The sequence below is a fragment of the Oncorhynchus gorbuscha genome, linkage group LG21, assembly GCF_021184085.1.
Source record: "Oncorhynchus gorbuscha isolate QuinsamMale2020 ecotype Even-year linkage group LG21, OgorEven_v1.0, whole genome shotgun sequence".
Taxonomy (NCBI): Eukaryota; Metazoa; Chordata; class Actinopteri; order Salmoniformes; family Salmonidae; genus Oncorhynchus; species Oncorhynchus gorbuscha.
Genome location: NC_060193.1, coordinates 52578298 through 52602364, shown reverse-complemented (window position 1 = coordinate 52602364; position 24067 = coordinate 52578298). Strand labels below are relative to the sequence as shown.

At 44.1% G+C, this 24067-nt stretch overlaps 2 protein-coding genes across 2 annotated transcripts; one reads left to right on the top strand and one right to left on the bottom strand.

The window, feature by feature from the left end:
• Nucleotides 1-7247: 7247 nt before the first annotated feature.
• Nucleotides 7248-14486, top strand: d2hgdh (D-2-hydroxyglutarate dehydrogenase). Its single transcript, XM_046318523.1, has 10 exons — nt 7248-7578; nt 8059-8425; nt 8689-8746; nt 8831-8970; nt 9181-9374; nt 9471-9639; nt 9832-9975; nt 10105-10247; nt 10677-10842; nt 10916-14486. Exons 2-10 carry the CDS (start codon nt 8080-8082, stop codon nt 11176-11178), a joined length of 1623 nt encoding a protein of 540 aa, XP_046174479.1. The 5' UTR covers nt 7248-7578; nt 8059-8079; the 3' UTR covers nt 11179-14486.
• Nucleotides 14487-14565: 79 nt separating this feature from the next.
• LOC124007775 (activin receptor type-1-like) lies at nt 14566-24010 on the bottom strand. Its single transcript, XM_046318524.1, has 11 exons — nt 23864-24010; nt 21706-21779; nt 21091-21161; nt 20744-20998; nt 20404-20615; nt 20210-20309; nt 17914-18060; nt 16685-16960; nt 16279-16476; nt 16004-16134; nt 14566-15805 (listed from the first exon to the last, which is right to left on the bottom strand). Exons 3-11 carry the CDS (start codon nt 21146-21148, stop codon nt 15674-15676), a joined length of 1509 nt encoding a protein of 502 aa, XP_046174480.1. The 5' UTR covers nt 21149-21161; nt 21706-21779; nt 23864-24010; the 3' UTR covers nt 14566-15673.
• Nucleotides 24011-24067: the final 57 nt, after the last annotated feature.

Sequence of the window (24067 nt, the reverse complement as noted above, 5' to 3'; positions counted from 1 at the left end):
CACGTCTTTCCTCAATGCTGCATCGATACCTGCCACACTTCTTGAATGATGACTCCATTCCACCACAGCAGACAGTAGAGGGAACCACTGAGCTCTCAGTTGCTCCAGTGGCAATATCTAATATAAAGGAAGAGGACAGATTCTATCCTTTCTCCCTCCCACCACTGGCTCAGCGGTTCGTTGTTAATTCATTCAGAAGTCTTCCTCCAGTGCTGCCTCCATGCCTGCCACCAGTCTTTGACGATGACTTCATGCCTCCAGAGCAGACAGTAGAGGATGCCTATGAGGTCTCAGGTGCTACAGAGAACACTTCAGGCACAGCTACTGTTGATGGAGTGGACAGATCAACAGCTAAATGGCCTGTCCCAATGCTGCCTCCAAGTCTGCCACCTGTCTTTGGCATTGACTACAAACTGCCAGAGGAGGCAGTAGAGGGAACCAACAAGTGTCCAGTCGCCAGTGAATCTGCCGCTTCCGTGTCCGCTGTCCTCCAAGAGGAGTTTTCAGCTGATAAGAGTCTTCCTGCACCCGCAGCACTGCCTCTAAGGCTGCCCTGCACCCACAGCATTGACCACAAACAGCTATGGGAGAAAGTTGAGGACAACACAGAGTTCTCAGTAGACAAAGAAGCAACTGTTGCCATTTACACTTGGGAAGATAAAAGTCCTTCAGTTCTGCCATGCATCCACAACAACAACGACCACCAACTACCAGAGGAGACAGTTGAGGACAACACAGAGTGCTCAGTTGACACCGAGGCAAGTGCAGTTGCATCCACAGGTGATAAAAGCCCTGTCCGAGCAATTTCTCCAATCCTGGGATGCATCCATGACAAGGACCACAAGGAGCCAGAGCAGAAAGTGAAGGGCCCTAGTGAAGAGGTGGATCTCTGCCCTCACGCTCACCAACCGGACTCAGATGTTAACTTAACTCTGGCAACACGCAATGATGAACCCAGGACCTGGACCCTGGAAGAGGCAAAGGTAGGTGTCCTATTTTACACTACTACTTTACAGGTATGGGGGTCAGTTCCATTTCAATTCAAAGCATTTAAGAGAATTGGAATTTTAGAGTTCTTCTTGAATTGACTGGAATTGACCCCAACCTTGCTGCTCTTTGCTCATAGTATGAAACATCACCCCTCACTAGAGTTAACATTTGTATTACTTTTAGTATGGACCCAGGAAGAACATCTATGGGTATTTAAAATAATAATGGGAATACAAAAAAACAAGGGACCTTAATTACTGTCCTCCAAATTGTGTGCCCCATGAGGTCATCATTGTATGTCGATCACTCAAATGTGTATTGAATGTGACACATTGGAACAATATTACATCTAGAGTCAATGTCTTCCTTTCAGGATTATTGGATAGGCCTTGAAACTGAGAGTGAAGAGAGGAGCGTCAAGGAGGAGGTGAGACAGAGGGAGGGATTGAAGCGTGGGGCGGACTGTGCCCATTCCAAGAGCTCCAATGGGATGGCTTCATCCGAGAGAGCAGAGACCATCCTTGGAAGAGTGGGCTTTCTGGTCATGAACCACATGCAGAAAATCCCATTTATGAAGATGAAGGGAAAAGAGAAAAATAAGAATCTGCATAAGAAGTTGAAAGATGACGAGAAAGAGAGAAAGGAGAAGAAAAACAAGGAGGATGAGAACAAAAAGAGGGAGAAGAAAGAGATGAATGAGAGAGAGAAAGAGCAGAAGAAAGTCATGAAGGCTGAGAAAAAGAGGGAGAAGTTAGAACAGAAAAAGAGAGAGAAGGAAAGAAAAGAGAAGGAAAAGGCAGAGAAAAAGAGGTTAGAGGGGCTGATGAAGATACATAATGACATGATGAAAGACAGGATTAAGAAAGAGAAGAAGTGTTCTGAGGAGCTGAAAAAGAGAGAGAAAGCTCAAGCTGAGTTCTTGGAGATGGAGAGAAAGATTCAAGAAAAGGAGGAGAAGAAGAGAGAAAAGAGGAGGAAAGAGGAGAGGAAGAGACTAGAGAAGAAGAAAAAGAGGGAGCCAGCTGGAGGTGGAACTGAGAGGGTGATAGAAGAGCAGGGAAAGGATGAAAGCTTGAAGATGGATGAGTAGACTGGGTATTAGAGAGAGAGAACAGGGCGGGATACTGTATTTTTGCATGCAATGAAAAATGCAATAAAAAATCTATAAAAAAGGTTTACTTTCTGTTTGATTTTTGTCAAGGCATACTGTATAACACAGTATAAACACACAAAGTTTACATTTCACAAATCTGGGGAGTGTTGCACTGTTAAAATGTTGAATTCCAAATCTACCCGATGGAGCGGAGCTGCACTGAGATGAGGAGGACGGAAAGGGAGGGGGAGTAGATGGAGGGTAGACCGGAGTTTGTAAGAGAGGAAATTGATAGAGATGAATATGACAGAGATGAATATGATAGAGGGGAATACGATAGAGAGGAATATGATAGAGGGTAAAATGATAGAGAGGAATTTTATAGATGGAAAGGAATATGATGGAGAGGAATATGATGGAGAGGAATATGATAGAAGATGAATATGATAGAGAGGAATTTGATAGAGGGGAATATGATAGAGAATGAATGGAGGAATGTCTGATGCTCTTTAGCAATAAAGGTTGTCTGATTGGCTAGATCAACATGGATAAGAACATTTTCAGACATGTTTTTAACAATAGGCACTGTTGGCAGGTTCTATAGTCAGCTTATATTGATTTCCTCAATTCATCATCTATTGAACTAGAATGCAAGAATTCAGGGACAGCCGTCAGCATCTACCCCCAAGCCATATGACTCCTGAGCAGCTAATAAATGGGCTACCCAGACCCCTCTTTAACACTGATGCTACTCTCTGTTTATTATCTATGCATAGTCACTTTAACTCTACCTACATGTACATATTACCTCAATTACTTCGACTAACCGGTGTCCCCTGCACTTTTCTACACTTTTTTTCCCTTAAAACTTCTTAAAGCATTGTTGGTTAAGGGCTAAGTAAGTACGCATTTCACTGTAAGGTTGTATTCTGCGCATGTGACAAATAACATTTGATTTGATTTAACCTACTCATCAATCAAACGTTTCAGGCCTAGATAATTACCCATCCAGCACATCTTATTTCTCTACCAGCATGCGTACCGTAAAAATCCCTCGACTGCAAGGCATACTGTATAACACAGTATTTGCACTAAACACTCCTACATCTTGAAAGTATTTCATAGGCGTGCATGGAGATATAGGTGTAATATGGCCAACATAGCCTATCAGAGGGAATGGTAGAGCCATTACCAGTGCTTATACATTTGGGATAGGTAGAGAAAATTCTAAAACAAATCTCATGAGCTCTCTTCCATTGTCAAATGAACTACTGTCGTCTGGGGTAATGTAGAGAGCTACACGTCTGAAAATGCCCATCTCCACTAATAGGGCAATACTTAAGAAATGTAAAACACCTGGAGCTGTGATGAACCTTCCTGGAAGAGGACGCCAGTGTATTTTGCCCCCAACGCACAGTGAGAAGGATGGTTTAAGTGGCAACAAAACATCTCCAAGGATCATAGTTGGAGAATTGCAGAATTTGGTTACATCTTGGGGTCATCAAGTCTCTAAAACTACAATTAGACACCACCTCCATGCCAAGAAGTTATTTGGAAGGGTTGCCAGAAGAAAGCCTCTGCTGTCTCCAAACCACAAACGTAAGCGGCTGGAGTTTGCTAAATGCAATTGGAACTATGATTGGAAACAGTTTCTATGATCTGATGAGACCAGATGTGTGTTTGGTGTAAAAAGTGTCATGGCCATGCAGAACATAACCTCATCCACACTCTTTTACTTCCAAATGCCATGGGAACCTTGTTAGGTTACATGGCATCATAGACTCCATCAAGTACAAGAAGATTTTACTTGTTCCAGGAGGCTAAAACTAGGTCGTTGTTGAATCTTCGAGCTGGACAATAATCCAAAGCATACCTCAAAATCCACACGAAAATGGTTCACTGACCACAGAATCAAGCATTTGCAGTGGCCATCCCAGTCCCCTGACATAAACCCCATTGAAAAAACTGTGGGGTGAGCTGAAGAGGAGAGTCCACAAGCAAGGACCAAGGACTCTGAAGGATCTGGAGAGGGTTTGCATAGAGGAATGGTCTCAAAACCGTTCTCTTCCTATGTGTTCTCCCACCTCATCAAACATTATATGAGATGACTCAGAGCTGTTATCTTGGCAAAGGGAGGGTGTGTTCTCCCACCTCATCAACCATTATATGAGATGACTCGGAGCTGTTATCTTGGCAAAGGGAGGGTGTGTTCTCCCACCTCATCAAACATTATAGGAGATGACTCTGAGCTGTTATCTTGGCAAAGGGAGGGTGTGTTCTCCCACCTCATCAAACATTATATGAGATGACTCTGAGCTGTTATCTTGGCAAAGGGAGGGTGTGTTCTCCCACCTCATCAAACATTATATGAGATGACTCGGAGCTGTTATCTTGGCAAAGGGAGGATGTGTTCTCCCACCTCATCAAACATTATATGAGATGACTCGGAGCTGTTATCTTGGCAAAGGGAGGGTGTGTTCTCCCACCTCATCAAACATTATATGAGATGACTCAGAGCTGTTATCTTGGCAACGGGAGGGTGTGTTCTCCCACCTCATCAAACATTATATGAGATGACTCAGAGCTGTTATCTTGGCAAAGGGAGGGTGTGTTCTCCCACCTCATCAAACATTATAGGAGATGACTCAGAGCTGTTATCTTGGCAAAGGGAGGGTGTGTTCTCCCACCTCATCAAACATTATATGAGATGACTCAGAGCTGTTATCTTGGCAAAGGTAGGGTGTGTTCTCCCACCTCATCAAACATTATATGAGATGACTCAGAGCTGTTATCTTGGCAAAGGGAGGGTGTGTTCTCCCACCTCATCAAACATTATATGAGATGACTCAGAGCTGTTATCTTGGCAAAGGGAGGGTGTGTTCTCCCACCTCATCAAACATTATATGAGATTATTCGGAGCTGTTATCTTGGCAAAGGGAGGGTGTGTTCTCCCACCTCACCAAACATTATATGAGATGACTCAGAGCTGTTATCTTGGCAAAGGGAGGGTGTGTTCTCCCACCTCATCAAACATTATATGAGATTATTCGGAGCTGTTATCTTGGCAAAGGGAGAGTGTGTTCTCCCACCTCATCAAACATTATATGAGATGACTCGGAGCTGTTATCTTGGCAAAGAGAGGGTGTGTTCTCCCACCTCATCAAACATTATATGAGATGACTCGGAGCTGTTATCTTGACAAAGGGAGGGTGTGTTCTCCCACCTCATCAAACATTATATGAGATTATTCGGAGCTGTTATCTTGGCAAAGGGAGAGTGTGTTCTCCCACCTCATCAAACATTATATGAGATGACTCAGAGCTGTTATCTTGGCAAAGGGAGGGTGTGTTCTCCCACCTCATCAAACATTATATGAGATGACTCTGAGCTGTTATCTTGGCAAAGGGTGGGTGTGTTCTCCCACCTCATCAAACATTAAATGAGATGATTCGGAGCTGTTATCTTGGCAAAGGGAGGGTGTGTTCTCCCACCTCATCAAACATTATATGAGATGACTCAGAGCTGTTATCTTGGCAAAGGGAGGATGTGTTCTCCCACCTCATCAAACATTATATGAGATGACTCGGAGCTGTTATCTTGGCAACGGGAGGGTGTGTTCTCCCACCTCATCAAACATTATATGAGATGACTCGGAGCTGTTATCTTGGCAAAGGGAGGATGTGTTCTCCCACCTCATCAAACATTATATGAGATGACTCGGAGCTGTTATCTTGGCAACGGGAGGGTGTGTTCTCCCACCTCATCAAACATTATATGAGATGACTCTGAGCTGTTATCTTGGCAAAGGGAGGGTGTGTTCTCCCACCTCATCAAACATTATATGAGATGACTCAGAGCTGTTATCTTGGCAAAGGGAGGGTGTGTTCTCCCACCTCATCAAACATTATAGGAGATGACTCAGAGCTGTTATCTTGGCAAAGGGAGGGTGTGTTCTCCCACCTCATCAAACATTATATGAGATGACTCAGAGCTGTTATCTTGGCAAAGGGAGGGTGTGTTCTCCCACCTCATCAAACATTATATGAGATGACTCAGAGCTGTTATCTTGGCAAAGGGAGGGTGTGTTCTCCCACCTCATCAAACATTATATGAGATTATTCGGAGCTGTTATCTTGGCAAAGGGAGGGTGTGTTCTCCCACCTCACCAAACATTATATGAGATGACTCAGAGCTGTTATCTTGGCAAAGGGAGGGTGTGTTCTCCCACCTCATCAAACATTATATGAGATTATTCGGAGCTGTTATCTTGGCAAAGGGAGAGTGTGTTCTCCCACCTCATCAAACATTATATGAGATGACTCGGAGCTGTTATCTTGGCAAAGAGAGGGTGTGTTCTCCCACCTCATCAAACATTATATGAGATGACTCGGAGCTGTTATCTTGGCAAAGGGAGGGTGTGTTCTCCCACCTCATCAAACATTATATGAGATTATTCGGAGCTGTTATCTTGGCAAAGGGAGAGTGTGTTCTCCCACCTCATCAAACATTATATGAGATGACTCAGAGCTGTTATCTTGGCAAAGGGAGGGTGCACAAAGTACTAAATGCAAGGGTGACAATTATTGTGAATAAAATAATATATTTTTAAAACTATTTTAACCTCGTTAAAGGTTATATTCATATAATATTTTGAATGTAAGATCAAGCTGATAAACAACAATGACATTTTCTCACAGCCTTTTTTGTTCATATTTACCTGAGGTGACAATAATTCAGGAGGGCACGGTATGAGTTCCTATTTCTACAGTTGATCATACTTTCTTAAAATGATGTATTAGTCTAGGCAATCCCAGACCTAGGGCAATGGAACATTGTTAACATTACGGGAGGTATGCAACCCAACCTTGTCTGCCTAGTGAGACTCATTTATTATCAAATTCAGAAGATGAACTGCTGATAAAATAAAAGCTTCCCTTTGTTATTATTTGTTTTGTTATACCCAGATATCATTCATAGAACAGTGGCCATTGAAATGTTATATAATAAAACAAAATATTATTCTAACGTTTTAGGAGCGTTTTTATCAGACATAAGCTTTTATTGTGCTTTTATTTGATTCAAAACCGGAAATACCCTTTTTGTGTTGCACCTCCCCAGAACTGTGTTTTCAGCTCCTTGTTCTTAGGTACTAGGTTCCTAGCTAGCTGTCCCGGATGTAAACAATATATTGACCACAACAATCTTGACGTTGTAGTTTAATCTGCCCTTGAACTTTGTGACAGATAGCTATATTTGCGACATTATACGACATTAATAGAGACACGTGCATCCAACAACGTTCCCCGACTGGTTGGTAGCAAACGTTATACGAAGTAACGTTAACATTTTTTAGCTTGCTATATCCACATCTTGTATTTTTCGGTGGTTGACGTGTAAAGTTGCAGTGCTGTTGCTTTCAAGGAAAACGTCGTCCATCTAATGAGAATGGTGCACATTCTAAGAATTTAAGAAAAGCACAAACACTACAGTGACAGGTACAGTATGTTAACGAAATATAGTTTTTTATTTAACCTTTAATTAACTAGGCAAGTCAGTTAAGAACAAATTCTTATTTACAATGACGGCCTACACCGGCCAAAACCCGGACGACGCTGGGCCAATTGTGCGCCGCCCTATGGGACTCCCAATCACGGCAAGACGTGATACAGCCTGGATTCGAACCAGGGTGTCTGTAGTGACTCCTCAAGCACTGAAATGCAGTGCCTTAGATCGCTGCACCACGTGGGTTAACAATGGGAAGCATGGCATTGTTGCATGGCACTAGCTTACTGTAGTGTGTGTGTGTTAAAACCATTAGATTGTGGTTAGATTTACAACATTAAATTGTGTAGTTATATGATTGGTTTTAGTTCTGCAGGAATAATTTGTCAAACTTAAATTAAAGTCAGTGCATGTAAAACATCCACATAATACACTTTGCAATGTAACTAAGTATCCCTCTCCATCCACTCCAGGCATCCGCTCTCTCCCCAGCCATGGCTGGTCTCTTCCACAGAAGGTTGCGTCTGAGGACTGCTCTCAGGTGGATGAGTCCCCTCAGCACTGCCTCACCTCCAGCCGTAGTCAGAACTTTACCCCCAGGCTTTAGCAGCGGCCTGCTCCAGACACCCAGGCCCGTGTCTTGTGGCGTCCGCTGTCGGGAGCTCCATGCTGGGGAAGAGAGACCCACCCCGTCACCCACAGCTGCCCCAGAGAGGAGGCCTTTCTCCAGGGTAACTCCAGAGGACATGGCCTTCTTCAGCAAGATAATACCAGGCAGGACCATCACTGACCCAGATATACTGGAGGCCAGTAATGTGGACTGGCTCAAGTCAGTGAGAGGTGAGAAAGAAAGAGAGGGGAGGGGGAGAGAGCGAGAGAAACAAATAGTACAAACAAATATGAAAATGTATGCACTCACTACTTTAAGTCACTGTGGATAAGAGTGTCTGCTAAATAACTCAAATGTAGAAAGATAGGTCAGAGGAGGGAGATTGTGGAGGAAAGAGCTTGCTATCTTTGTCTCCTCTGTAGGGTTGTTAGGAACTGTTTATGTTATTGTTGTATTGAGTTGATGTGTTGATCTCCTCTCTCTGTCTGTGCAGGTTTCAGTGAGGTTCTGCTGAGGCCCCAGACTACAGAGGAAGTTTCTCAGATCCTTGGGTATTATTCTCCAGTCTTCTAGTTACATGACTGGAAGCAGGCAGTGTACCTGTGTTCTAATGTTGTGTTGTGATTCTCCTGTAGGTACTGTAACAGTCGTAACCTGGCAGTGAGTCCTCAGGGTGGTAACACAGGGCTGGTGGGAGGCAGTGTTCCTGTCTATGATGAGATCATCCTCTCTACCGCTCTCATGAACAATGTCCTCAACTTCGACTCTGTCTCCGGTCAGTATCGTCAGTAACTCTAGGGTTACTGTCACTATTCATTGGTCAGTTCATCAAATTTCCTGTTCCAATTCTCAAAGTTTTGCCCTAGTGTTTTACAGTCCAATCCAGTTGAGCCAGACTCATCTCTCTCTCTCTCTCTCTTTCTCTTTCTCTTTCTCTTTCTCTTTCTCTCTCTTTCTCTCTCTCTCTCTCTTCCTCTCCTGCTAGGTATTCTGTCGTGCCAAGCAGGTTGTGTGTTGGAGAACCTGTCTCTTTACCTAGAGGACAGGGACTACATCATGCCTCTGGACCTGGGGGCAAAGGGAAGCTGCCATGTAGGAGGCAACGTGTCCACTAACGCTGGAGGACTGAGGCTGCTACGCTACGGATCCCTACGAGGGACAGTATTAGGACTAGAGGTGGTCAGTAGGGGAGGGGGGGGCAGGGGACTATGCCTTTTGAAATTCAACTAACTATAAAGGACAGCACCAATACTCTGTGTGTGTATTTGTGTGTAGGTGCTAGCAGACGGGAGGGTCCTAGACTGCCTAGCCAGCCTGAGGAAGGACAACACAGGATATGACCTCAAACAGCTGTTCATCGGGTCAGAGGGCACACTGGGGGTCATCACCGCCGTAACCATCCTGTGTCCACGGAAACCTAAAGCCGTCAACGTGGCCTTCCTGGGTGGGTGTGACATGACCCCTCATGACCTTGTAACTGGTGATCATCTGATGTCACAAATGCATCCTCCTTTTGACTGATTTGTGTTTACACACTCTCACGCAGTCCAATATATGACGCATGTGATGTGTTTCTTCTGTGAGATGATCGCCATGACAATTTAATGTGATGATATGATCGTGTGTGTGTGTCCAGGCTGTGAAAGTTTTGAGCAGCTGCTGCAGACCTTCCAGCTGTGTAGAGGCATGCTGGGAGAGATCCTCTCAGCCTTTGAGTTCCTGGACAGAGAGTGTATGAGACTGCTGAACACACACCTGAAACTGGCTAACCCCATCACAGGTACACACACACACACACACAGCACACAGATTTTCTAATGCTTTTGAACGTTCTAGTAATTGTTTGTTTGAGTAATTCTAACTCTGATTGGTTCAAAGCCTCTAATCTATTTCTTGCTTTGTTCTGCAGACTGTCCGTTCTACATCGTCATAGAAACGTCCGGCTCTAACCCCACCCACGATGAGGAGAAGTTGCACCAGTTTCTGGAGGAGGCCATGACATCATCCCAGGTTATCGACGGGACTGTAGCAACGGAGGAGGCCAAAATCAAGGTGACTTTCATTTATGAATATGTTGATATCAAATTAAAGAGAATCATTAAAAAGAATGATAAAACATTTGAGGATGCAAGACATGTTGCATCAATGTGTTTTCCTGTGTGTGTTTTCCTGTGTGTGTTTCCTGTGTGTGTGTTCCTGTGTGTGTGTTCCTGTGTGTATGTGTTCCTGTGTGTGTGTTCCTGTGTGTTTTTCCTGTGTGTGTGTTCCTGTGTGTGTTTTCCTGTGTGTGTGTTCCTGTGTGTGTGTTCCTGTGTGTGTGTTCCTGTGTGTGTGTTCCTGTGTGTGTGTTCCTGTGTGTGTGTTCCTGTGTGTGTGTTCCTGTGTGTATGTGTTCCTGTGTGTGTGTTCCTGTGTGTATGTGTTCCTGTGTGTGTGTTCCTGTGTGTGTGTTCCTGTGTGTGTGTTCCTGTGTGTGTTTAGGCTCTCTGGTCACTGCGTGAGCGGGTAACAGAGGCTTTAACTCATGATGGTTTCACATATAAATACGACATCTCACTTCCTGTGGAACGGATCTACCAGCTGGTCACAGATATGAGAGAACACCTAGGAGACAGAGCCAAGAGTGTGGTGGGATACGGACACGTTGGTAAGACTGTGGGATACGGACACGTGTGTGTGTGTGTGCATGCCTGACTGTGTGTGTCCTCTCCTCCCACCAGGTGATGGTAACCTCCACCTCAACATCACCTCTCCTACCAAAGATCCCGACCTCCTGGCGTCCATCGAACCCTTTGTCTATGAGTGGACGGCCCGTTTCCAGGGCAGCATCAGCGCAGAGCACGGCCTGGGCCTGAAGAAGAGGAACTATATTTACTACAGTAAAGCCAGCCTGGCTGTCGCTCTGATGGGGAACATTAAAACCATGTTAGATCCCAAAGGCATTCTCAACCCTTATAAGACCCTGCCGGACGACCTGCAATGACCATATTGCTCCTTCCCTGATTAACTTAAACACCTGACCTGACCTTCACTCAACTCTCATAAGACACTACCAGTTGACCTTTCACCCTGCACGACCATACCCGATGAACTCAATGAACCCTGACCAAAACCCCCCTCCAGACTACAGACTCAGACCACCTCCACTGTTGACTCCAGGGCCCAGTTTCACAAAACCTTCTTAACAAGAAATGTCTTACTTTTTTGCATAAGAAGTATTTTGTGAATCTGGGCCCAGGTCTCTGGTAGGGTGTTATTGTTGTACTGTACTGTAAGGCTTGTCTAGGCTAGGATCTCACTTTGTCGGCAGTGCACGTTTTAAAGGCAATGTTTACGAGTTCACAGAGATCACGTTCACAGTATACCCTGCATATGTCTGCTCAATCGGAAATTACCTTAAGTGGCGCATTGTCCAAATCCGCTATCGGATTGAATCCCGGCCCTAGTGAACTACCTCTGATACGCAACTCTACCCTGCACTGATGAGGCCCCAGTAGAACAGTCTGATAACCGTGGCCATAGTTCTCTCATTGTACAAGTGTCTGATCAACTTCTAATGTAAGTATAATCTGTGTACATTCATTGTAAATAGAGCAGATTATAATTGTTTTACCTAATCAGTTTATTATTTTACCACCAGAATTGAAGGCAGCAGATGGTGTTTGGTAACAGTGCAGATAGTTTTATTACATGTCAAATATATATATATATTTTTTTATATATAATATTTTTTTTTTCTTCTTCAAATGTACAGCAACAACATAAGCTCATTTTGTGAATGAATACTGAATCTCTAAAAGCTAGATGGTTGGTTGGTTCTTTTTATGTAAATAATTGTGCATGCTTGTTTCCCCAAAAGGACCCATAGATGCCCAATTCCAAATTGACCCTTATCCCATACACTATAAGCAATATGGTGGCTGCACCTGGCCCTCTGATGTTAAAAGCTCAGTGGAGTTCTCCTTTTTCGATCTTGTTCTGAGGGCAGAATAAATGTGATTGGTTGGATGTAGGCAGAGTTTGCAGCAACAGGTGAATGTCAAATAAAGAAAGGCTTGTTAGGTGTTAAAACAATTAATGTTATTCAGCCTTTATTTAACCAGGCAAGTAAGTTAAGAACAAATTCTTATTTACAATGCCGGCCAAACCCGGACGACGCTGGACCAATTGTGCGCCCCCCTATAGGACTCCTAGTCACGGCCGGTTGTGATACAGCCTGGATTCCAACCAAAGTGTCTGTAGTGACGCCTCTAGCACTGAGATGCAGTACCTTAGACCGCTGCGCCACTTGGGAGCGGTGGAGGGTGTACAGAATTAGTTTTGACACACAAGGTCACTAGTTCGAATCCCAGTGTGGTTTCAGTTCACTAACCCAACATACTTAACCAATCACATTCCCAATCTACTGTCATTCTGACAGACTTTACTGAACAGCGTTATATATGTGCAGTAAAAAGACTGATGGCTCCCCCTAGTGGCGCAATGGACTAGGTACAGGGACCACAAGGTCACGTTCTGATCTTGTTGATTCCCTGATGTTCAAATCTCAGTGGTTGTTTTTCTAATTCCATTCATATTGCTTGCTTTAACGTAACCAATCACATTCGTTAGCTGCCCTCTGAATAAGGGCTGGATTAATTCCGTGTAGTGGAAGATCCGCGTTAAAATGTGAAGGTCATTTCCGATTGAGTCGACATATGCAGCGTTTACCGCATTGTTTTACGTCAGGTAGGGAGACGATTCGGCATGCACTGATATTGGTTGATGGACAAGCGACGCGGAGTGCTGACGCCATCTGACGTGAGACAATGGTGTTTACCGTGAATATTGTCTCCCGAGAACTCAGGAACGTTACCTTTAAATTTCAATCGAGCTCTAACATGGATCTTCCGCGATACGGATCTAATCCAGCCCCTAGAAATACACTAATCTGTCTTTAAAACACATTTTCTCTCTTGACCTCCTTGAGTAGATAGAAGTTGCCTGATACAGGGTCTGATATGTCATCCCCGTAGTGGTTACGGTTAGGATGTGGATAGTATGGTAATCTGATTATAGATCTGTGGTTAGGGGAAACTTCCGCCTGGAACCTTAATTGAGCGACTCCTGTTAACTTCAGTACCAGTGTGAAAACAGATCACTTTACAGAGTCTTATAGAGGGGCTCAAGGTTAAAAACCTCGGTACTAGTACAACCTTATTACAAATAAATTCCTTACAAATTTAAGGTCAGAATTCAATCCAGTCAGTTACACCTCCGACCCCCAAAAGGAGCAACGTGTTTTTCAACTAACCAGGCTACTGCGGGTCTGATTTAATCCTGGCTTTTCCTGTAAAACATTCTCTCAAAAGGAACCAGTCTGTTTCCTATGCGTTGGCGATCCTGTCCACTAATCCCGATCAGGTAAAGTCCTGGCTGAGCAGAATCATTAGGTACATGTGATTAAACTTGCCTGACACTCTGGCAGGGCCGGTTCCAGGCATAAATTACATGAGTGGGCAGTAAGGGCCTCCAGGATCCCCCCCAAAACAGGAACTCAGCCGGGTCTCAATTTACTATTGAGAGTAAGAATAGTAGAATATACCAGCTGCAATTTAGAAATGTTGGTGTGCAACAGCAGTCTCTCTTATGTCAGTCGCTGACAGTCACTCAATTAACCATGTCAGCTAGTCTAGCCAGCTATCTAAACCAAATACCGACAGGGCACATGCAGGGGGGCCCCATTGATTTGTTTGTCATTTGTTTGTCATAGTGGTTAGAGCGTTGGTCTAGTAACCAAAAGGTTGCAAGTTTGAATCCCTGAGCTGACAAGGTACAAATCTGTCGTTCTGCCCCTGAACAGGCAGTTAACCCACTGTTCCTAGGCCGTCATTGAAAATAAGAATTAGTTCTTAACTGACTTGCCTAGTAAAATTAAAATATATCATATGAACATGACATCCAGCAGATGCTAAATGACAAAAAGCGACTTAGTATCCAGAGTGACTTACAGAATACAATTCCAGACCTTTTCTACTTCCCCGTAGTCAGATGAACTCGTGGATGCCATGTGTGTCTACGTGCCGTTTGAAGGCAGTTATTAACGAGCATTAGTGCGATTGCTAGCCAGAATTAGCACCTGCTAGTACCTTAGACTAGTTAGCATTGACAACCTCCAACTGACTTCATACGGGTTGCAGAGACATACAAATGGTATCCAACTCTGGGGAGGGAGATAAAGGGCTTCATTGGTAAAATACAGAAAGATCCCTTTAAGTACCTGTGATTGTTTAATTAAAATGGTCAAAAATAGCTTCTAAGCAAGAGCACTTTCTAAAGCAAAACAACTTTATAGCACTGTCTGAGTGGAAAAGTAAAAGTGTTATTGGGAGAGGTTTGGAACTCTTTATTGGTCTATTAACTCATTTACCACATGGTGATGTCACCATGGAAGGCTGAAACTTCCACCAAAACAGGCTGAAATTCCAAACAGCTACTACACTTTAAGGGCATTTATGTTCACAGTATTATTCCTACCTCATACTGTGGAAATATATAGAACACAGGAAAATCACATAAAAAAAACATTCTCTCCTCTGTAAAGAGGGGGGCCAATAAAATGTTTTGTCGCAAGGTGGGGGGCCCCAGAACCAAATCTGGCTTAGGGCCTCAAAGGCTAGAGCCGGCCCTGCACTATGGGTTGGGAGAGTTTCACTTCTGAAACCAGTCAAGGTGAAAACTCTGCCAACATGGCGCAGGTGTGAAGTAAATCAAGAGCACTGGATAGAATTCTACAAAGCATACAATACTGAATCAGTATGTGGTTCCAATATTTATAACTGTAATGCATTCACAGCTCACAATTCAAAGCATGTGGAGAGGCATGTCTCCTGACTTCCTTTGTAAATACACAATGTCTTACCAGCCACAAAACTGCATTTACATGGGTACATAAAGTTTCCTTGTAATGTAATCAGTTTTCCCTTACCAAGACCAACTCCCGAACACCTAATCATAACATTACAAATCATCATAGTCCCACCCTACACATAAAGCACACTACATAAATATTTTAATATAGAGTTCACAACCACAGTGTTCATTTGATCCTATTGGCTCTGTTCCTGTGTAACTGAACTCAAGATTGTGTGTGTGTTCGTTCATGTGTGTAGCTACATTGGAATACACATCTGATTGTCTGAGTAGAGCAACATAATATGATTGGCTGAACATTGAAACGACAAATGGGCAGAAGTGCGTGTGTGTAGAGGGTCTGAGCCCCAGCCTTGACCCCTGCAGCGTGTACAGGCCTTTAAAGCAGGGTAAGGCTACGGTAACACCATCTCTCACACGGAGTGACCAGGTAGTTCAGTTCAGCATTCAGCCAATAAGGATATCAACATTCATGTTCAGTAGCAGCAGCTGTGTCCATCTGATCTGGCATCTCTACTCTCCTGCCTTCTATCTCTCCTCTGGCAGTAGTCCTCCCTTTCCTCTCCTCACAACTTCTTTCCTTTCTCCAGGGAGCTATGGATCTTGTTCAGGGTCTTTTTGATGCGCAGGGCTGTGAGGCGAGCAGAGGGGTTCTGGTACCAACACTCCTTCATCAGTTTCACCAGGGCACACAGGGTCTAGAGGGAGAGGGTGGGGGGGGGAGAAAAAGATAGGGAGACAGAGAAAGAGGAGAGGGTCATTGTAAGTTGATACGCAAGAAGACAGGGTTTGAAACACAGAAACCTGAGAACGGATTACCTTAATGTAGTGTTACCGTTAAGGTCATGGTATCAGTGTGTGTGGTCATTTAACGGTCATGTAGTGGTCATACTCACAGGGTCGGAGAACCAGCGGTTGGGGATGAACGGTCGTTGTTGCTCCACACACACCATCTTCCTCATGTCCTCAAAGCTGGGGTCGTTAGGCACCTGGTCATAGAACGGAGGCTTGTACTCCTCCACAATACCTAATCACAGAGGTAAGAAGACATCTAGTGTTAGGGTCAAGGGTTACAGGGGCTAGGTGAATGAAAGGTGACGAGGAGAGGAAGCCACTTGAGGTCAGAGGTTTCTGAACTATTTTAGGTAATAAAAACATTATTAGTCGTCACCGTTGCTGTAGGTTCTACTAGCGATCTCCCACAGCACCAGACCGAAGGCCCAGATGTCCACTCTCTTATAGGCATCAAAACAGTCTGTCTGGATGGACTCATCCAACACCTCAGGAGCCATGTAGCGCTTGGTGCCCACCTTGGGGTTGTTTCCTACATCCAGCTGGTTGTCTGACTGGGAGTGGGTTACTGCCAGGCCTGTAGGGAACAGGGGGAGAGGAGAGAAACTGGTCAGTACTGGCACAAAATGGCGACTGTGTGTGACTGGGTGACCTGTTTATTTTTTGTTATATGGCTCTGCATCTATCAATCTCTGACATATTTCTTTCACATTGGATTTAAGTACCGACGCTAATTAGTAGCATGTAAAGACAGACACTCAGACACACACACACACACTACTGACCCAGATCAGCTATACAACAACGTAGCTCCTTGGTCACCAGTATATTCTTGCTCTTCAGGTCTCGATGAGCGATGGCCGGCTTCCCCTCGGTGCCGAAGATCTCCGTGTGCAGGTGCACCAAACCGCACGCCACCGACGTCGCCATCGCTAGGCCCTCCCCCGTCTCCACGGGAACCCTCTGGAGGTAGTCGTAGAGCGAGCCGTTGTCATGGTAATGTGTGATAAGCCAGAGCTGGGTGCTGGAGTTACGAGACGTCATATCTGACGCCATGAAGCCTGGAAGGAAACAGAGGTCAAATATCTTAACTAATAACTATTATTTTAATATTACCATCGGGTTCTCCCCGGGAATTTTTAACAAGGTGCTGCTGCTGAGTACGGCGGGAGATTTTTTAACACCTGTAATGGTCTTACAGGCCATTCGGAAAGTATTCAGACCCCTTGACTTTTTCCACATTTTGTTACGTTACAGCCTGATTCTAAATTGGATTCTACACACAATACCCAATAATGACAAGGCGAAAACAGGCTAAGACATTTTTGCAAATGTATAAATAAGATAATTATATACATACATATTTAGACCCTTTGCTATGAGACTTGAAATTGAGCTCAGGTGCATCCTGTTTTCATTGATCATCCTTGAGATCTTTCTACAACTTGGGAGACCACCTGTGTTAAATTCAATTAATTGGACATGATTCGGAAAGGCACACACCTGTCTATATAAGGTCCCATAGTTGACAGTGGATGTCAAAGCAAAAACCAAGCCATGAGGTCGAAGGAATTGTCTGTAGAGCTCCGAGACAGGATTGTGTCGAGGCACAGATCTGGGATACAAAAATAACTGAAAATAGCTGTGCAGCGACGCTCCCTATCCAACCTGACTTTTTTTTGTGTGAAAACATTTCTACAAACCTGTTTTTGCTTTGTCATTATGGGGTGTTGTGTGTAGATTGAGGGGGGAAAATGACTTAATCCATTTTAGAATACGGCTGTAAAGTAACAATGTGGAAAAGGTCAAGGGGTCTGAATACTTTCCGAAGGCCCTGTATATGATAAGACCACCCCTCTTACATTATTTGGGGAGAACGCTGACCATTTTAAATATTATTTGAATATTACCATTTCATATCTTAACATTGTTCAATATGCTGTTGTGTGCTTGTGTCCAATACAGCATGTGGGAGCTGGATGTGGGTTAGAGAGAGAGATGGACTCCTACTCACCCAGTATGTTCTCGTGTCTCAGCAGCACTGTGTTGTAGATCTCAGTCTCCCTGAACCATGACCTCTCGTCCCGGGAGGAAAAGATTTTCACAGCCACGTTCTCCCCCTGCCACTGACCCCTCCAGACTTCTCCATAACGCCCCTTCCCTAAAGACATGGGGAGAGAGACCTCATTCGTTACAAAACCCATGTTTACATTTCTGTTATACAGTGGGGCAAAAAAGTATTTAGTCAGCCACCAATTGTGCAAGTTCTCCCACTTAAAAAGATGAGAGGCCTGTATTTATCATAGGTACACTTCAACTATGACAGACAAAATGAGAAAAAAAATCACATTGTAGGATTTTTAATGAATTTATTTGCAAATTATGGTGGAAAATAAGTATTTGGTCAAAAACTTTTGTTAATCTCAATACTTTGTTATATACCCTTTGTTGGCAAACGTTTTCTGTAAGTCTTCAAAAGGTTTTCACACACTGTTGCTGGTATTTTGGCCCATTCCTCCATGCAGATCTCCTCTAGAGCAGTGATGTTTTGGGGCTGTTGCTGGGCAACACAGACTTTCAACTCCTTCCAAAGATTTTCTATGGGGTTGAGATCTGGAGACTGGCTAGGCACTCCAGGACCTTGAAATGCTTCTTACGAAGCCACTCCTTCGTTGCCCGGGCGGTGTGTTTGGGATCATTGTCATGCTGAAAGACCCAGCCACGTTTCATCTTCAATGCCTTTGCTGATGGAAGGACGTTTTCACTCAAAATCTCACGATACATGGCCCCATTCATTCTTTCCTTTACACGGATCAGTCGTCCTGGTCCCTTTGCAGAAAAACAGTCCCAAAGCATGATGTTTCCACCCCCATGCTTCACAGTAGGTATGGTGTTCTTTGGATGCAACTCAGCATTCTTTGTCCTCCAAACACGACGAGTTGAGTTTTTACCAAAAAAATTATATTTTGGTTTCATCTGACCATATGACATTCTTCCAATCTTCTTCTGGATCATCCAAATGCTCTCTAGCAAACGTCAGACGGGCCTGGACATATACTGGCTTAAGCAGGGGGACACGTCTGGCACTGCAGGATTTGAGTCCCTGGTGGCGTAGTGTGTTACTGATGGTAGGCTTTGTTACTTTAGTCCCAGCTCTCTGCAGGTCATTCACTAGGTCCCCCCGTGTGGTTCTGGGATTTTTGCTCACCGTTCTTGTGATCATTTTGACCCCACGGGGTGAGATCTTGCGTGGAGCCCCACAGATCGAGGGAGATTATCAGTGGTCTTGTATGTCTTCCATTTCCTAATAATTGCTCCCACAGTTGATTTCTTCAAACCAAGCTGCTTACCTATTGCAGATTCAGTCTTCCCAGTCTAGTGCAGGTCTACAATTTTGTTTCTGGTGTCCTTTGACAGCCCCTTGGTCTTGGCCATAGTGGAGTTTGGAGTGTGACTGTTTGAGGTTGTCTTTTATACTGATAACAAGTTCAAACAGATGCCATTAATACAGGTAACGAGTGGAGGACAGAGGAGCCTCTTAAAGAATAAATTACAGGTCTGTGAGAGCCAGAAATCTTGCTTGTTTGTAGGTGACCAAATACTTATTTCCACCATAATTTGCAAATAAATTCATTCAAAATCCTACAATGTGATTTTCTGGATATTTTTTTCTAATTTTGTCTGTCATGGTTGAAGTGTACCTATGATGAAATGTACAGGCCTCTCTCATCTTTTTAAGTGGGAGAACTTGCACAATTGGTGACTGACTAAATACTTTTTTTGCCCCACTGTATGCGTTTGTCTGTTGTATGTGTTGTGATTCTATGTACCTACACACGCCATTAGGTTCAAATCAAATTTTATTTGTCACATACACATGGTTAGCAGATGTTAATGCGAGTGTAGCGAAATGCTTGTGCTTCTAGTTCCGACAATGCAGTGATAACCAACAAGTAATCTAACTAACAATTCCAAAACTACTGTCTTATACACAGTGTAAGGGGATAAAGAATATGTACATAAGGATATATGAATGAGTGATGGTACAGAGCAGCATACAGTAGATGGTATCGAGTACAGTATATACATATGAGTATGTAGACAAAGTAAACAAAGTGGCATAGTTAAAGTGGCTAGTGATACATGTATTACATAAGGATGCAGTCGATGATGTAGAGTACAGTATATACGTATGCATATGAGATGAATAATGTAGGGTAAGTAACATTATATAAGGTAGCATTGTTTAAAGTGGCTAGTGATAGATTTACATAATTTCCCATTGATCTAATTGTTGCGTTTCTACGTACCTACACACTCCATCAGGCTGATCTGTCTGGCCACAGTTCTCTGGACCAGGAAGGGCAGGCCTGAACCACTGCCTGATGTACAGGAGTGGTCCAACAGCTCCTAGAGAGAGAAGTGGGAGAGAGACAGAGGTCATCAGGGTCATCTCTATAAAATACACGCAAACAAACAAACTCATCAAGTCTTTTCTTCTTACAGCCAGAGTGCTGTCCCCAACATTAGAGGTGATGAGTCCGTCAATCGCATCCTGTTCTGGGTCAAACTCCTGTAGTCGCTGCAGCCTGCCGTGGTGCAGCCTCCTGCAGCCCAACACAGATAGGACTGACAGGAGGGTAAGGATCACTACTGGACCCAATACAAACAGGGCCAGGGTCTCCACACGATACCTCACAGGCTCTTCTTCTGGAGCTGGAGGGAGAGAAAGGCAGAAGAGGGAGAGAGAAAATGTTACATCACTATAACTGGACCCAGCATGCCATGAAACAAGCCTAAGTCTTTGCTTTTCTTAAACGTAGTTTAAAGGGTGCAGTTCCCGCCTGTAGCGAGGAGGGGCAGTAGTGAGCTGGCGGTAGTATTGCGGTTGCACATGAAGCTGGAGCAGCAGAGCAGGGCATGGCTGAGGGAGGAGGCCGTAGAACAGATCAAACGGGTCTTCTCTGATCCCTGCAGGCAGCCCCGTGTTACTACGGCCCCATGGCTACTGACCGCCACCGACGAGTAGCACTGAGAGCCCTCGCACTCGGGGGAGTTGAGGCAGCCGCTGCCCTCACACACGCACAGCAACTGGCCATCTAATAGAGAGAGAGAAGAAGGGGAGAGAGTTAACACACATGCAAAACAAATGGCCATATGAGAGAGTGCGGTAGATATACTTCATGTCTACCTTCGGCCAATGTCTGCAGGGTCTGTAGCAGCAGGAACAGAAAGACACAATGACCCATTTGGTTCACTGCACTGTAGGGGAGAGGGAGACGGTCAGCTCTCAGAACTGGTCACAGTCATTTAATTTCCTCTCTTTAATAAGGGACACAATGGCTTTTGTCTCAATTGATCAACCCTCTGCAGCGTGTGAGTGAATTAAACTGGGCTGCAACTCACAATGTTGACAGGGAAAAATACATAGCCACACTATGTTGTTGTCTTAGAGATCTTTTTATGTAGTGCTGTAGTGTCTCTTGTCGTGATGTGTGTTTGGTCCTATATTTTTATTCCCAGCCCCTGTCCCCGCAGGAGGCCTTTTGTCTTTTGGTAGGCCGTCATTGTAAATAGTAATTTGTTCTTAACAGAATTGCCTACTTAAATAAAGGTTAAATAAAACATTTAAAAATAAACAAATAGCAGAATATAAGATCCACATTAGACCATGGATTGGGTCCATTTAATTTCTATTTAGAGAGGAATTGAAACTGAATTGCTATTTACTCTCTGAATAGACTGAATTGCATTGGACCTGACCCAAGCCCTGGTTAGATATGGGCTTACTACTAGCAGGTCTTACTTGTAGTGGTCCAGTTGGGATGCTCTGCTGTGCCTTAGGGCTCAGACATAGCCAGTCTGGCCTCTACAAATCTCCTGGAGGGGACAGGAGGGAAGCCAAACAGTAGCAGGATTCAGTTAGACACATTCTCATATCAGGTAGCCATCATACACGTATTACTGCTTATTTTATAGCCGGGTTTCTCAACTGCACAACACATTAATGATGTGATGTACATCAGTCTAGGAAGTACAAAACCAACACTGTGGTAAAGTTACTGGTTTGACTCTTTCAGTCACCATAAAACACGCATAGCTAGTTAGACAGCGTTAGCTACCGAGCGAAAATGTTCTAGATATCTAGTTGGCTGGACATGATTTGTGTCATGCCCTGGAAGGTTTAGTGGAAGCTAACTGGCTAGCAGCCAGTCTCCACACATCTGTTCTCCTCGGCCATCTAGCTAGCTACTGTTCGCTAACGCAGGCTAGCTAGTTACGGCATGACACAAATCATGTCTAGCCAACTAGATATCTAGAACATTTTCGCTAGCATTGTTGAATACTCCCGATTGGCTTGAAGAGCATTCTAGAGTGTGCATTATGTAAGGGATAATCAACAAGTTCTGTGGAAAATAATGACTATTGGGAGGTGCAAATGTATTAAAAATAAAAAAACAATTATACCTTATTTACATAAGTATTCAGACCCTTTGCTATGAGACTCGAAATTGATCTCAGGTGCATCCTGTTTTCATTGATCATCCTTGAGATGTTTCTACAACTTGATTGAAGTCCACCTGTGTTAAATTCAATTGATTGGACATGGTTTGGAAAGACACACACCTGTCTATATAAGGTCCTCCAGCTGACAGTGGATGTCAGAGCAAAAACCAAGCCATGCGAACGAAGGAATTGTCCGTAGAGCTCCGAGACAGGATTGTGTCGAGGCACAGGTCTGGGGAAGGGTACAAAAAAAATCTCCGCAACATTGAAGGTTCCGAAGAACAATCAATTCTTAAATGGAAGAAGTTTGGAACCACCAAGACTCTTCCTAGAGCTGGCCGCCCAGCCAAGCTGAGAAATCGGGGGAGAATGGACGGCGTGGTGACCAAGAACAAGATGTTTACTCTGACATAGCTCGTGTTTCTCTGTGGAGATGGGAGAACCTTCCAGTAGGACAACCATCTCTGCAGCACTTCCCCAATCAGGCCTTTATACTAGAGTAGCCAGATGGAAGCCACTCCTCAGTAAAAGGTACTTTGAGTTTGCCAAAAAGGCACCTAAAGGACTCTCAGACCATGGGAAACAAGATTCTCTGGTCTGATGAAACCAAACTCGAACTCTTTGGCCCGAATGCGAAGCGTCACATCTGGAGAAAATCTGGCACCATCCCTACGGTGAAGCTTGGTGGTGGCAGCTTCATGCTGTGGGGATGTTGTTCAGCAGATCGGGGGAAAGATGAACGTAGCAAAGTACAGAGAGATACTTAATGAAAACCTGCTTCAGAGTGCAGGACCTCAGACTGGGGCAAAGGTTCACCTTCCAACAGCACTTGAGAGGATCGGCAGTCCAAGACAACGGGAGAAATGGGACAAGTCTCTGAATATCCTTGAGTGGCACGGAATTGAACATCTCTGGAGACCTGCAAATGTCTGAGGCGATGCTCCCCATCCAACCTGACAGCACTTGAGAGAATCGGCAGTGAAGAATGGGAGAAACTCTCCAAATACAGGTGTGCCAAGCTTGTAGAGTCATGGTGCTTCAACAAAGTACTGAGTAAAGGGTCTGAATACCTATGTAAAATGTGATATTTCAGTTTGTATTCTCTACACATTTGCAAAAATCATTTTTTTCCCTTTGGCTTTGTCATTATGGGGTATTCTGTGTAGAATTGGGGGCGGGGTACAATTTCATCAATTTTAGAATAAGGCTGTAACGTAATAAGATTTGGGAAAAGTCAAGGGGTCTACGCTATCTGAATGCACTGTATTATTGTATCAAAACTTCTAGTTAGCGAACGTTTACTTGCTGTTTTATTACAATTCACTATAAGCTATTGGCAATTTCGCTACGCTAACGTTGAACCATCTTAACGTTACTTGTTCTAGCTCAGCTTCGTTAGCATGCCCTTAGCTGGCTAGTAGCAGCTAGCTCCCAAAAGCTTGCGAAATGGTGCTTACCTGGGCTTAATTAACTGATTTTGGGTAGGGCTAATCCAAATTAGCGTGCTAGTTAGTTCAGTTGCTTTTACTATAAAAAGGCTGAACGAACCGACCACCACCCACAGGCTTCTTGTTGGGTCGTGCAGTTCTTGCGCAACAACATGACGTCACAACGTTCCCGTTATAATGCATTGTGGGTACCCCAGTCCTCAAACCATTTTG